The sequence below is a fragment of the Ptychodera flava genome, chromosome 16, assembly GCF_041260155.1.
Source record: "Ptychodera flava strain L36383 chromosome 16, AS_Pfla_20210202, whole genome shotgun sequence".
NCBI classification, from domain to species: Eukaryota; Metazoa; Hemichordata; class Enteropneusta; family Ptychoderidae; genus Ptychodera; species Ptychodera flava.
Window position 1 is genome coordinate 31,616,922 of NC_091943.1, and position 13,781 is coordinate 31,630,702.

General features: G+C 39.6%; 1 protein-coding gene across 1 annotated transcript; it reads left to right on the top strand.

The window, feature by feature from the left end:
* The first annotated feature begins 2,217 nt into the window (after window positions 1–2,217).
* LOC139113986 (neuromedin-K receptor-like) lies at window positions 2,218–3,108 on the top strand. The gene has a single exon (XM_070675460.1). It carries the CDS (start codon window positions 2,218–2,220, stop codon window positions 3,106–3,108), a length of 891 nt encoding a protein of 296 aa, XP_070531561.1.
* Window positions 3,109–13,781: the final 10,673 nt, after the last annotated feature.

Below are 13,781 nucleotides of genomic sequence, written 5' to 3' on the forward strand. Positions count from 1 at the left end.
TATACAAAGAAAAGCAAAGTGTTGTGGCGGCCATATTGGATTTATGCAAATGAGAAATATTTCTATGACAACAAAATATTTCCATCAACATTGCCTCAACAAAAAACAAGGCAAATAATCCAAAAACCTGCATATATCATGTTTAGCCAATTATATTTAGCAGAAACATTCTATCTGCACCAAGTTTGTAACCATAATCCTTTCACATCTATGCAAATTAGGCACTGTTTACGATTCTAGATTGTACTAGGCTTTAGTATGTTATTCTAGGACTTCTCTAAAATACAAAGTGAAAAAATATTCTGTTGCTGTCAGTAGTAGCTTAAAATAGTTATTAATTAGAGAAAATCAAAGAAAAGTGAGGTGTTGTGGCGGCCATATTGGATTTATGCAAATGAGGAATATTCCTATGATGACAAAATATTTCCATCAACATTACCTAGACCAAAAACAAGGCAAATAAGCTAAAATCCTGCATAACATATCACGTTAGGCAAATAGTTTTAGCAGAAACATTCTATCAGCACCAAATTTGTATCCATTATCTTAATAAATCTATGCAAATTAGGCACTGTTTACAATTCTAGATTGTACTAGGCTTTTAGTATGTTATTCTGGGACTTCTCTAAAATACAAAGAGAAAAAATTATTCTATTGCTGTCAGTAGTAGCTTAAAAATAGTTATTAATTAGAGAAAATCAAAGAAAAGTGAGGTGTTGTGGCGGCCATATTGGATTTATGCAAATGAGGAATATTTCTATGACGATAAAATATAGCCATCAACATTGCCTAGACAAAAACGAGGCAAATAAGCCAAAAAACCTGTATCAAAATCATGTTTAGCCACATATTTTAAGTAGAAACCATCTATCAGCGACAATTTTATACCCATGAGCCCCCTTTACATTTATGCAAATTAGACACTGTTGCACCCCTTAGATTTTATTATACTTTTAGTATGTTATTTCTGGGACCTTTCCAAAATGCATGGTGAAGAAATAATTTCTGTTGCAATTAGTCCTAGGTTTACCCCTTTTTTGCTTAGATTGACTGGACTATTGGTGCGTTGCGCAGTCAAAGCTGGAACAGAGACTTTGAGCCACACACACACACACACACACACACACACACACGACACTCATGCATGCTCTGGTACAGGAAAATATTAGGATAGAGTCGTGAAATAAACCATTTTAATAGCAAACTGTTGTATAAATTATATTAACTAAATTGTCGCCCCATTTTTGTATGTGATCGCCCTTTTATGGTCAAAAACTACTCGAATTACAGACGTTGCGCCTCCAGTTGAATCTGAACTCCCTGTTTGCAGTGCGCATGCGCTCTGTACTGACGATTCCTTGCGTGCGAAGACAGCAAAAGTGAGAACACTCATAACGGTATATGAATGTGGACATGTAGCGTTCAAAGTCAATGAGAAATGTTTAAATTAAGTTACTCTTTGCAGAAAGTTTGAACAAATCTACATATCTCGTACTTTATTGACCAATTGCATCAACGGATAGAAGACGATATTCTATCAGTATGATGACAAATGTGCGTATACATGGTATAGGAGCCGCTCCATTCGTTAGTTTCAGTGCTCAATGTCGAATTCATTTACCAAGTCATCTTTTCGTGGACAAGAATATCACGTAATCGAACTTATTCTAACATTGCAATAAAATTGTTCACACCGAAGCAATGAGTTTTAAAGATATTGTTGATTCTTTTCAAGCTTTTGCTTGTGCCCAGCTATACAGGAAAACATTCAAAACATATATAAGTGGGCGACATGAATATTTATATGGAGGAGGTTCAAGCGATTTCTGAACGTCATTTCATAAATTTGAACGATGCACATCGTCATGTTAGAAGCTCGGGAAATCTTCAAACATTAGCAACGGAGAAGAGGAAGAGACAGGATCAGCTGAAATCGTTTGAATTAGCCTACACTGCAGTCACGAATTTTAAGTCAATACTTAAGTTTGAGTCGTCGTTTTTCTCATTCATTATCGGATTGGTGAAGTGCACTGCGTTGAGTGCAAAATCTACACGGTGTTTTTATAGTTTCTCCTGTTTATCAAATAACAAACGGACATGGAAAGCAATATAACTGGCGTTTTGCAGAACGATACCATCTACGAGTTAAACAGTCACTCCGTCTTCAACACATTTTACGAAAAACCCCTCCTGATATCTGTGAGTGTCATAGGCGGGATGGGGATTCTCGGCAATTTACTGGTGATTTTTGTCGTGTTACGCGTCAAGCAGATTCGCACCATAACAAATTACTTCGTCACACACCAGGCGATCATCGATTTTGTGTCATCGACTCTGATTCTCTACCATTACGTCGTGCCAATACGGCAAGTACCGGACGGTGTCGCTGGCGATATTGTCTGCAGACTCTGGGCTGCTCGTTATCCGATGTGGACCAGCCTTCTTGCATCCACATATAACCTAGTGGCTTTGACATTGGAACGGTATGTTGCCATTGTGTATCCTTTTCGCTATGTAAATCTATTTACCAAGTTCAGAATCGTCCCTATATTCGTCATCACTTGGGTTTTTTGTTTCCTGTTCAAAGCCGTCAACTTGCCTCGCACCAAGGCTGACAACGGACAGTGTGTATTTACCAACGGAGTTTACACTCCGACAGAATATCGTGTTATTGCCGTCGTCAACTTTATAGTAGAGTATCTTTTCCCACTGTCCTTCATGGTCTTCGCATACACGCACATCGTCGTGGTTTTGAATTCCAAGATCCTCCGTGTCGGACCAGGGATGCCATCGACAGATCTACCCAAGGCACAGCAAGATTCGATGCACCGCGCCATGAAAAACACCATCAAGACCCTACTCGTCGTCTGCATCGCCTTCGCTGTGATGTGGTCACCAAACCAACTCTACTACTTCGCCTTCAACATCAACCCAAACATCAGACCCAACCGCCTGACGCATCACGTGTCGATAATAATTGCTTTCTTCAACAGTTGCATCAACCCGATAATATACGCCATCAAATACAAACAGTTTCGTGACGGAATGAAAGTGGCTTTCAACTTTGCAAAATTCACCTCTACAAATGCAATTACCTCAATTACATGACACGACCATAAGGTGAAATATCAAATCATCAACCGCCACAACTGTGATGCGTCTCGTACTTCACAACAGCGTAAGGAACAACAACAGGTCCCTTATGCGAGATGCCGCATTTGCTTCGTCCCTCGTAGCAGTGCTTCTTGCGTATCTCTGTGTATATGTCTTGTGTATATGTGATGACGATATCACCATTAATCAACCCATCTCTTCCCCCAGTTTTTGTAAGCATTGATAGCAAAACAATGGATAGAGTTATGATTCGCAGTATCCAATCCCTGCAGTATCCAATCCCACACACTTGTTAGTGTGTGTGTATAACACATCAAAGTATAGATAATTGGAACTGAAATTTAGGAAAACAAAGTTAGATCCAATATAGCACCTCGAGACGATGGAGTGTATCGCAATACGATCGATCTATCGAGAGATATAGATTACCTTTCATGGGGATACATGTGATTTTCTGTGTCACTTTCAATCACACATATCTTTATTTCATATGAGACCCACCTTTTCAGTGTTAACGTATAGAGGATTAGTTTCATGTATTTCCAATATCGAATATTTATTTACAGTTTATTAGATCTATAATACGTTGTTTCAAAATAATTGATTTGTTGCACCACAATTACGTGTACTTCTTTGCGTGATGTAATCATAATAGATTCTGAGACGGACGATTTTATTTAATGTGAATAATTCTGATGAATATCTTAACAATGCTATATTTCAAGACACTGTCATGCTGGCACAGGTTCGATCTTTTAAATTCTTTGTCAGCAATCACCGATGTGACATCAAATGAGACGAGTCTGCGGTGGATAAGCTACCAGTTGTCGCTCAGCTGTTGTCGGGTGTCGAATATCACCATGTTCCCATGTCGACTGTCTTCGTGAACGACCTGACTCCACCGTTATGTGAGTTACACTGTTACAGTCAGGTGATGCCTCTAACAGCTACGTTGTCGGGCCGACAAGCCACGGTCTTCTGATGTCGACTTCCATCGTTGTATGGGGGTGTCGACGTTCTCTGCGGCGCCTGCAACAATCATGCTTGCCAGTGTCACCGGATAATCGCAAGGAACTTATATACAACAAGTTCTGCAACCATAAGCTGAGTGTTGAGACACATTCAAATGGATGAACAATTTTACTCAAATAATCTGTTTGATATCAAAACACTGTTTAAAGTTTGACATTGACACTTTACTTGTCTGACATAGAACGCAACAAGGTATAGCACAGGGGCTCGTACTCGTTTGTTTGTGTCTGTTTGTTTGTTTGTGTGTATGTTTGTGTTTGTTTATGTTATTTTTAATAAAATAACAGCGAAAAGCTGTTTGTTAATATTTGTCAATAAAGAGCAGTTTATTTATTTATTTATTTGTTTGTTGATATGTATTTCCGATGGTTAAGGTTAGGGTTAGGCTTAAGTTGAGGTTAGGGTTAGGGTTAGAGTTAGACTTATTGTGAATTAGTCTAACCCTAACCCTAACTTAACCCTAACCCTAACCCTAACCTTAACCCTAACTTAAGCCTAACCCTTACCCTAACCATCGGAAATACATATCAACAAACAAACAAACAAACAAATAAATAAATAGACTGCTCTTTATTGACAAATATTAACAAAACAGCTTTTCGCTGTTATTTTATTAAAAATAACAAATAAACAAACACAAAAACATACACACAAACAAACACAGACACAAATAAACAAGGAGTACGAGCCCCCTGTGGGTATAGTTCTACGTAAGCAAGAAATGCCTACCCACGTATAGGCGTTTAATGGCAGGTTGTATAAATTAAAGTTAAAGAAATCGACATGCAACAAAACTATCATGAGCGTTGTACTCGTTACCTTTCATCTTCGTTGACTTATGGTTCTAATGACGTTGGCTGGTAAAGTAAATAAATTATTTAATTGGTTGGTCACTTACGGATTACTATAAATTTTACGATGGCTAAGCTTAATGTAATTTAATTTCAGTAATCGCTATTTTATTGTGATTTCCAACCTACTCAGGCAGGCGATGAAATTGTCAAGCAACGTAACAAAAAGTACTTAATTTTGCTTAGCATATCAACGTTAACTGTTGCTTTCGATCAACACTGAATATGCTAATTGTGTACCGGGTCCATAGTTGAGCTGTTGGTTTTCTGATGGGTTCTCTCTGTCTTTTGGACATGTCTTCGACGATTTTTCAAGCCGCCACAACGGCCGAAGGCTATGATAGATTCCATAGACAAGTCACCGCATCCGTGCGCAAGCTGATAGTCGCATACGAAGAACAGTGGTGTTCTGGTGACTTTTATCGAGAGTTTTGGGCATTGTGACTCCTTATAACCTGGCTATCGATGAGTGTAAACAGAGTATTGGTGGAAAGAAAGAATTGGTGAAAAAATCATGTGTGCATAGCAGGTTACACACTGATTCAGTTGCTCGTCTGTGGTATATTTCATAGCTGTGGTAGGGAAGGCCTATGAGACCATCCAGTCAGAAAACCAGCTCAGCTCTGGACCCACAGCTATGAATATGCCATCATACGGTAGGTGAGTTTCCGCGCCAGCATAGCGATCGAAAAATTCAACTGCCCTTTTCTCTCGCGATCATAACAAGGCGCTACGTGCTGGTTTTATAAATTATGGGTTCTTATCGTGCTAAGTAAGCTTATCAAGGATCGGTTCATAGGTCAACGAGCAAGATTTATTGACAGTCTTCTAAAAGGCAATAAAAATATTGCGTTATAATCATTTTGAAATCCTATTTTGGGATATGCACTTTTGAATCAAGGCTTGGCGTGTTGCAAATCTTAGGGGTCACATATTTTTGTGTAATTTCGAGACATGTAATCAGAAATAATGTATTGTGCTTTGTCCTAATTACAGTTTGAACTTGCACTATGAACTTCCTTGTAAATCATCCATGAAAGTCCTTATTTCAGTCGCCAAAATAAAGTCTAGAGTGTTTGTTCAGAAACAGTGTCATGAAAGAGATACGAAAGGAATGAGTTTTATGAAATGCCTGTTTGAAAATGACATTTGAAATAAGGATACCTCGCCAAATAATTAATCAATTGATTGTCTCATCTGGATGAAACTACATTAAGTGTATGTAGGACAAGTCTAATACGTAGGCTGTTGAGAAAGGTTAAATTCTAGGACAGGTGATATTAAAGAAAAAAAACGCTTATCGTATTACAAAGCTATCAAAATAAAGGATAATAGTCATTAGATTAACCTGCTATTAATCTATAAGCTCTAAGAACAAGACAAAACGTCATAAATTACATCATGGTAAAAGAAGAGAAAAATGGATTACTTTTAGCTTTCTTTTATTGTCCCTGTCTGTTTATAATTGTTCCATTTTTAAAGATTATCCCTAGAGCGATGGTGTGAGAATGGTGTGATTACATGTGGAGAGACGTGGAGATAGGACAGTCGTTTTGCTAGCTTCTCAAAGCCTGAAATGCTTATTTCATGTGCACACTATGTCTCACTGTGATTTTTCCTCTAAAAGCTGTATTCATCGCAATAAACTAATGTTCCAACATTAATGGGTATCTCCGTGTCTGAGTAGTTTATCTCACTTCCATAATATCATAAATTTCATAGAACGGATTGGTCAGATGTGACGTTGAAGCGTTATATGAATTGTTGATATGAATGAATGCAGCGTGATTGCTTTCCTTGAAGTGGGGCGTGATTGCTTTCCTTGAAGTGGGGAGAGACGCAGTACGGTTAAGAGTTCATTCTGTTTAGCGTGCTTCAAAATCAAATTAATTTTTCTTTTCGAAATAAGAAAAACTTGTCGTCATTGGCAACGTTTATTTAAGTGACAAATGTACCTCTCAGAAGAGCTCATACGCGACACGCACAGGCAGGTGACGCCAGAAAACTAGGAAATAGGTAGGTGGGATGTCTCGGAAACTAGATCACAGGTAATCAGCCCGAAGTAGAAGGAAGTATGCTGATATACTTTCTTTTCATACCGATTCAAATGCCGATCTTTTGCACGTTCACTGAGACGTCTAAATCAGCCGTATGGAAATGTGCGTGTAGTTCCGTCAAAATACTACTCGCATCAGCCGAACTGAATATTATTCCAACAGGTGGAGGTGACAGCTTAAGAGAAAAAGTAAACTTTTCAACAGCACGCTTCAACAGATACTGTAAAGACGAATCCATGGCCTGAAAAGATTACTTCACGACCGCTCTATTACCTTTTTAATCATCAATTTCCGAGAGTAGGTTTGCAAACCGATTTTTTTCGACGAGGAAGGTATGCTTTATAAACGAGAGAGAAAGAAGTTGAGAAGTTGGAAATACAAAAAATCAGGTCGACATAAAGACTTCAGGTTGAATGCAACATCCAACATTTGGACATTCATGTCGTCACAATGTTTTTCTGATATTCTGCACTACTCAGCATTGTGCATATGCGACCGTTACCTGGGAATCAGAGCCATGTGCCATACATAATAAACATCCATTACCTGGTCATGAGGGCTATAGCGCGGCCCGTTTATTATCCCGAGGAGCCGTGCATTACCAGAAACACATCGCTATTCCCCGAGGCTGCAAGCCGAGGGGTATTGCGATGTGTTTCTGGTAACACACGGCCACGAAGGATAATAAACGGGCACAATAGCCCGAATAAAGACCAGGTTATAGGTGTTTTATAACACACCACACACTCATGATGTATTATGTTTATGGTTTTTAATGTATTTTGATGTTATGCACCGCAACAATCCATTGTGATAAGTTTACGTGGCGATTTCTCCACAGCAGTAATATATGAACCACTGTATTCCAAAAAAATATTCTAGCAACATCCTTGGTTGCACTTGAGTCTTTTTCGTCGATGAGCTGTTCAAGTTCCTACGCTGTTGGAATGGAAAATCTTGCTGTTTTAGAGAGAGGCTCGTCGTACATCACGTTCGGGTCACCCGCTATTGTTTCAAAGCTGCAGACGACACTACGGTCACGTGACCGGGCACTTTTCCAAATTTGGTCAAAAACTATTTCCCTGGGGAAAAGCCTTTAAACGGGAAGTTACAGGACCGTGGGTGCACAATAGGGGATTACTGTTGACGCTAGGCGGGAGTTTTTGAATTTTCATAGCATCGCTTTGAACGTATGAGAGATTTGAATAATCATGATGGGCACTTTCGTGACATATGGAAAGAGGGGTCAAATGGTCCTACAGGGAGCACATTTTGAAACATATGCCTTCTCCGACAAAAAGCGGAACATTTTTTCACTTTATTTGCGACACAAGTTTAGTCGCTATATATTCACAGACATCATATGCAAGATTCAATGACGATGAACGCCTGACACATGGCAAAATTATTGGATTCTGGGACCAAACACGGCACGTCCGATCAGTAGCGTGGCTTTTTAACATTTGCATAGATTTACGATAATCCGGCTTTTATAGGGGAAGTTCCTGTACCCTCTTACGTCACTTTTGGGGTCTCTAGACGTATTCTGTCGAATCGAAACACGGGATAAGCATGTGGCCTGTTCTAACTCGGCATCACAGTGTATACGTACAAAAAGCAGTTTTGCGGCTTTAATGAAAAATCAGTGTACGTTGCCAGGCTTGTAAAATTATGAAATCAACTGCATCATTTTGCGACAGGATTTGTCGTCCACAAAGAAGACAAAATATCCTCTCTTTCAATGAAATTGCGGTTAACATATTCAGTCGGCGGCATGACACAGGGACTGTTATGTTGTACACCTCCTCCTCGACTTTCACAAAAATTGTGCTCCTTTTGCTCATTGTGATATACTTAGTACCTCGCATCATAAATTCTATTTACAACCTTCGGTACCTACCGACCGTGCTCACGTCAGAAACGGAATCAAAGTATGGCGCGGCGCGCAGGCATCTAATTTTGATGTGGGAAAGTTTTGTCTACGAAAAAGAAAGCGGTAAAACTGTTAAACGAAACTCTTTAACACGCAAGGAAAGTTATAAACGTTTGTGATTGGTTTGGTATCCCTCTGTACCAACGCCGTAAAATTCGCCTCCCCTCTGATGACCATTCATCATGCTGCTACCTATTACTAGGTCTGAGGGAGAGAGCGTATTTGTAAGGGAAATTAAAATCCAATATGGAGGACTTCATTGGAAAAGAAGGATAGGATTTGTTCTATCCATCGCAGTAATTGTCACTCTAGACTTTGTTCAATCTGATTGGCTGTTGAAAGGTGTCCGTCATGTAGGCCATAGCCACTGGGAAACCAATAGTAAACCACGCCCACAATCAAATAGGGAAGAGAATTTCAAGTTGGATCGAGTTTGTAGTTTGATTTTCAGCTCGGTACATTTACAGAGAAAAGTTAAACAAAAAAAAGTAAACGTATAGTTTTCTTTTCTTCAAATTCCGTCATTTCTATCTCTCTCTCTCTATCAGCCGACCGTCTGCATGCTGGTGATAATAAAACGTTCTCGCTGTTCAAAGAAAGTCGTCATCCATTCATGTGTCAGATTGAAAAAAAAGTCGAATACTTGCTAGATTAATCGTTATCTCTTGAGGGGAGACTGAACCAACAGCTGGCGTTTTCCTGCTTTTCCACCTTGTCATCAATACGTGATTGGTTCAAGTACATGCTTTCCTCGTTTCCGATCTGAAAACCATATTTTCCATTTTCCCGCTCAGCTGATTGTCCCAGGCAAAGTCTAGCAAAATTACGGAAACCATCATATTTTGCATTTTCCTTTGATCTCGTCATTGGCTCACAATCTGCGTCAGAGAAGACTGACGCTCCTTGGGGACAGATATTTTGTCTCACTATGATCCCCATTTGTTCGTTGTTCACCAGCTGTGCAGATCCTGTACCCTGCCAGCATATAATTGAAACTTATGCTTCTCACAGTGTGTCACTCACCAAGACATCGGGTGTCATTTAACTTTCTGAGATGGCTCCCAGTTGGATCTCATTCAAAGTCTCGACAAAATACTGGCCCTTCTTGTTGGTGCCCAAAAGTTACAGACTATGCTCTGTCATTTGATTTCGGTCTCTACGGTGTAAAAATATATTCAATGAAGCAGAAATCCATTTTGAAAACACGAAATGTACTGCATGGATAGCTGAATTTATGATTTATGACCTACAGTTAGAACTTTGTAAAACGAGTATTCTGATCTTACTCCTCAGCGATACTAAATCTTTCAACCTAGGCAGACTCCGATTAGCATTACAGTAAATCATAGACCCTGGGTCTATGAGTACATCCATATATGGTGATACATATATATATCAATCAGTAGTAAAACCCGTCTTTTTAATGTATTTGTTCCATATTCCAAGATATCATCTTTTACAGTCCCCTTCCAATGATGTTTAAGGCGATACAGTACTACTTCGACAGATCTTCATAGGGCACATTGTGTAATGTGTAGGGTACCTTATAGATCAAAGTCTGAAAGCTCGACACACCTTTGACATCATCATTGAACGTAAATTGGTCAAGGTTATTATCACCATCGTCAATAGTCATACATGTATTTTACCTTATCAAAATAACGCTACATGAAGCTTTAATAAGGCATGATAGCAAGAGCGAGATAACGATTTATTGCCCGTCAAAGGGATGATAGCGGTAATACTGATGATGCCGCAGCTCAGATGTTGGAGCCGAAGCAAAGCAAGGGTATCATTAATATCATGAGAACAAGCTCGAGGGCAAGCGACATATCGTGATCTTGCCCGTGTTATCATGTGTTATCATTTTTATTTGCACCGAACAAACACTTTTGTTTCCGATACCTTTTGTGTAGAATGTAATCGAGAATCAAGCAAGAGTCGCCTCTATGAACCGCATCATGTCTTGATCGCTATGCTATCAGAAGCTAATTCTGCATTCCTTTTTGAAGCCATTGCTGTACAGGTACAGAAAATAAACAGTGGAGGCACGCGACGATTTGGTACGCGCAGGCGACGCCCAGCTGCAATGAATGTGCCAGAACTCAGCAGCGGGCTGACAGTGACAGTGATATACCAACCACGTGGGGCCGTTATCAACCATTACAACCAAGCATGTTTATCACTTTTTGGCTCAGTCAATCATAACAACCTGAGCTGTACTAAATGTACGAAACGATATAAATGGACCCGATCTCATCCATCCCAGAACGCAGTGCAATTATATCAATGTGCATCGCGTACTCTTGTGATCGATTCGAATTATTTTTCATTTGCCACTATACACTTCATGAGCAAATGTACACAGTTACACTGCATACAAACCAACAACCAGATCTGACTTTTCCCATTAGGGTTTTCATTGGCATTCAGGACGAATACATTTCAGCCGGATATAGGCTGAAACATCGTTACATATAATTGAGAGTCAACCCTCTGCAAATACACTCAAGTTTCAGTACTATCTTATTACAGCATCGGCAAATGAGACCTGTAATACCCGGTATGTAAAAATGAGTAGATATAACAAGTAAATGATACTTCGTGACTGTGTAGTCTTACAAAGGATCACGTTTGGATCTCGAGGGCGAGATGCCAGCGACAGCTCTGCAGCTGGGACACTGACGCCTTGCGCTTGTAATGCTACCCTACTTCTTTTATACCTACAAGGTATATGGTAAATTACAAGTAATACCTTTCGTCTTCATAAACTTAGAGGGAATGGGGGGGGGGGGGGGGGGGGTTCGTCAGAATTGGGAACTGCGCCTGTGCGGCTTTCTTGCAATACATTTCGTGTCCGATATCTAGATGCATCGCATCAACAGCTGCAACATTTAAATTTCAAGATGTACAATATGACAAACATGTTTTAACTTTCAACAATCGGTCGATCGCCGACGCACTTGGATACAGTGTTCACAATAGGTCGTATGAATCCCATACAATCTTACGGCGCAGTTCTGACGACCCCTGGTAAAACCCCCCCCCCCTTTAAAGATCAGAACACCTTATTTGTTTGAGGCCCAAAAACATATTTGCTGTTCCTACAGCTGTTCCTATAACATGGTTTTCAAAAATAGGGTAGGTCGACAGGATTTTTTTTTCCCAAAAAATTTTATTTTTACAAATATGCACTTTTAGGGGTTCAGGACGGTCATATACTGGCCACAATATTTCCAGAAAAATGTATCATACATATAAAGGAAAAAAATCAAATGACATCCTCGTTCAAGCAACAATCAAATGCAAAGTAACGAACGCGTGATTTTACGGGTTTTATTTACTTCCGTGTTTACCTTACTCTAAAAAGTTTAGGATCGGTAGGTAAAAAATAGGGTAGGTCAGGTTATCGGCACACCTCTTTTTTTTTGTTCGGCCTGACGGGTGTTCTCACAGAGCTAACTGCAGACTAAAACAAAAGCTGTCTTACGCATACTATGTAATTATTGTACACCTCTGTCTTTAGCTGTGGGTCCATAGCTGTGGTGTTTTCAGACGGGATTCCTGCCTTTTAGGACTGATTTTGACTTTCACGACTTTTAAAGCCTCCACCACACCTTGTGGTGGAGGGGTAAAAGTCACTTGAATTTAAAACACCACAGCTATGACGCTATGGACCCATAGCTACTCTGTCTGTGTAACCTACGGAGTTTTATCATACAGTAAGTTTCGGTATCAATGGACGTGGATAACCAGGGGCAGCCAATAAAAGCCTAAAAGGTGTTCGCAAGCTGTTCGATGGCGAGAGGGTAGATATTTTGTTCAATCAGTGGGTATCTGTTACATGTTAGTGGGCGGTGAAGAGCAACTCTTTTTTTTGTCAGTGGTCGGGGAATTTTGTTTTAATTTAACAGTGGGCGACAGTCGCTAGTCAACGTAAATGGGAATGTGATTTTTCGGTACAAAGTGAAAAGAAGTCTTTACAAACCTGAAAGATAGCACACTTTAGGTCAGTATAAGTCATAACGTCGATGTTAGGGTAATGGACAACTATTGTGATGGGGAGAGGGGAGTGGAAGTTCTCGTTTTTGGGAGAGGGTCACCGGGGAGTTTTTGTTGGGGGAAGGGTGAGTGGAAAACATTTGCTGTGGAGGGGAAGCTTTTTGACATTGTGATGGGAGGGCAGTTGACTAACAGTGTTTACTTCCCCGCCGAATTTTATTTTTGCCAAAATTATTTTCAATGCTATATTAACACTAAAAACCAAACTGAAACTCGAACACCTTTTTTTGAAATCTCATGAATAAACTGCCCCTGAATGGGGGGTGGTGTTATCACACTATTTGACCTATGACGTCACAAGTATTATGTGAACACTAGGAGACGACATTCACTATTTTTTTGAAAATATACACGTAACCATCACTAAGTCATGCAGCCGATTGTCAAAAAGCATTGGATTTTTAAGAAATAATCTTGGTGAACTACAGCGCGTTGAAGTTTCGTTCTCTAGGCTGAACCTATTCCAAGTCTGCATGCGTTCGCGAGATGGATTACACAACAAGGCATTCTGAAAAAAATATTCTTTTTTACTTTTCCGGTAAAAATTCGACAGAAAAGATGTATGATAGTAAGGTTATTCACAAAATTTGTCGTTACAATATTTGATTTATGTACTCGATGACATGCTTTATTTTCACTCCATGCATTTATTTAGGAAATAGGGCAATATTGGCTGACCCTCAACTGTTGACTTTTTACAGTCAGACACTACTGGGAAATTTTTGCATAATG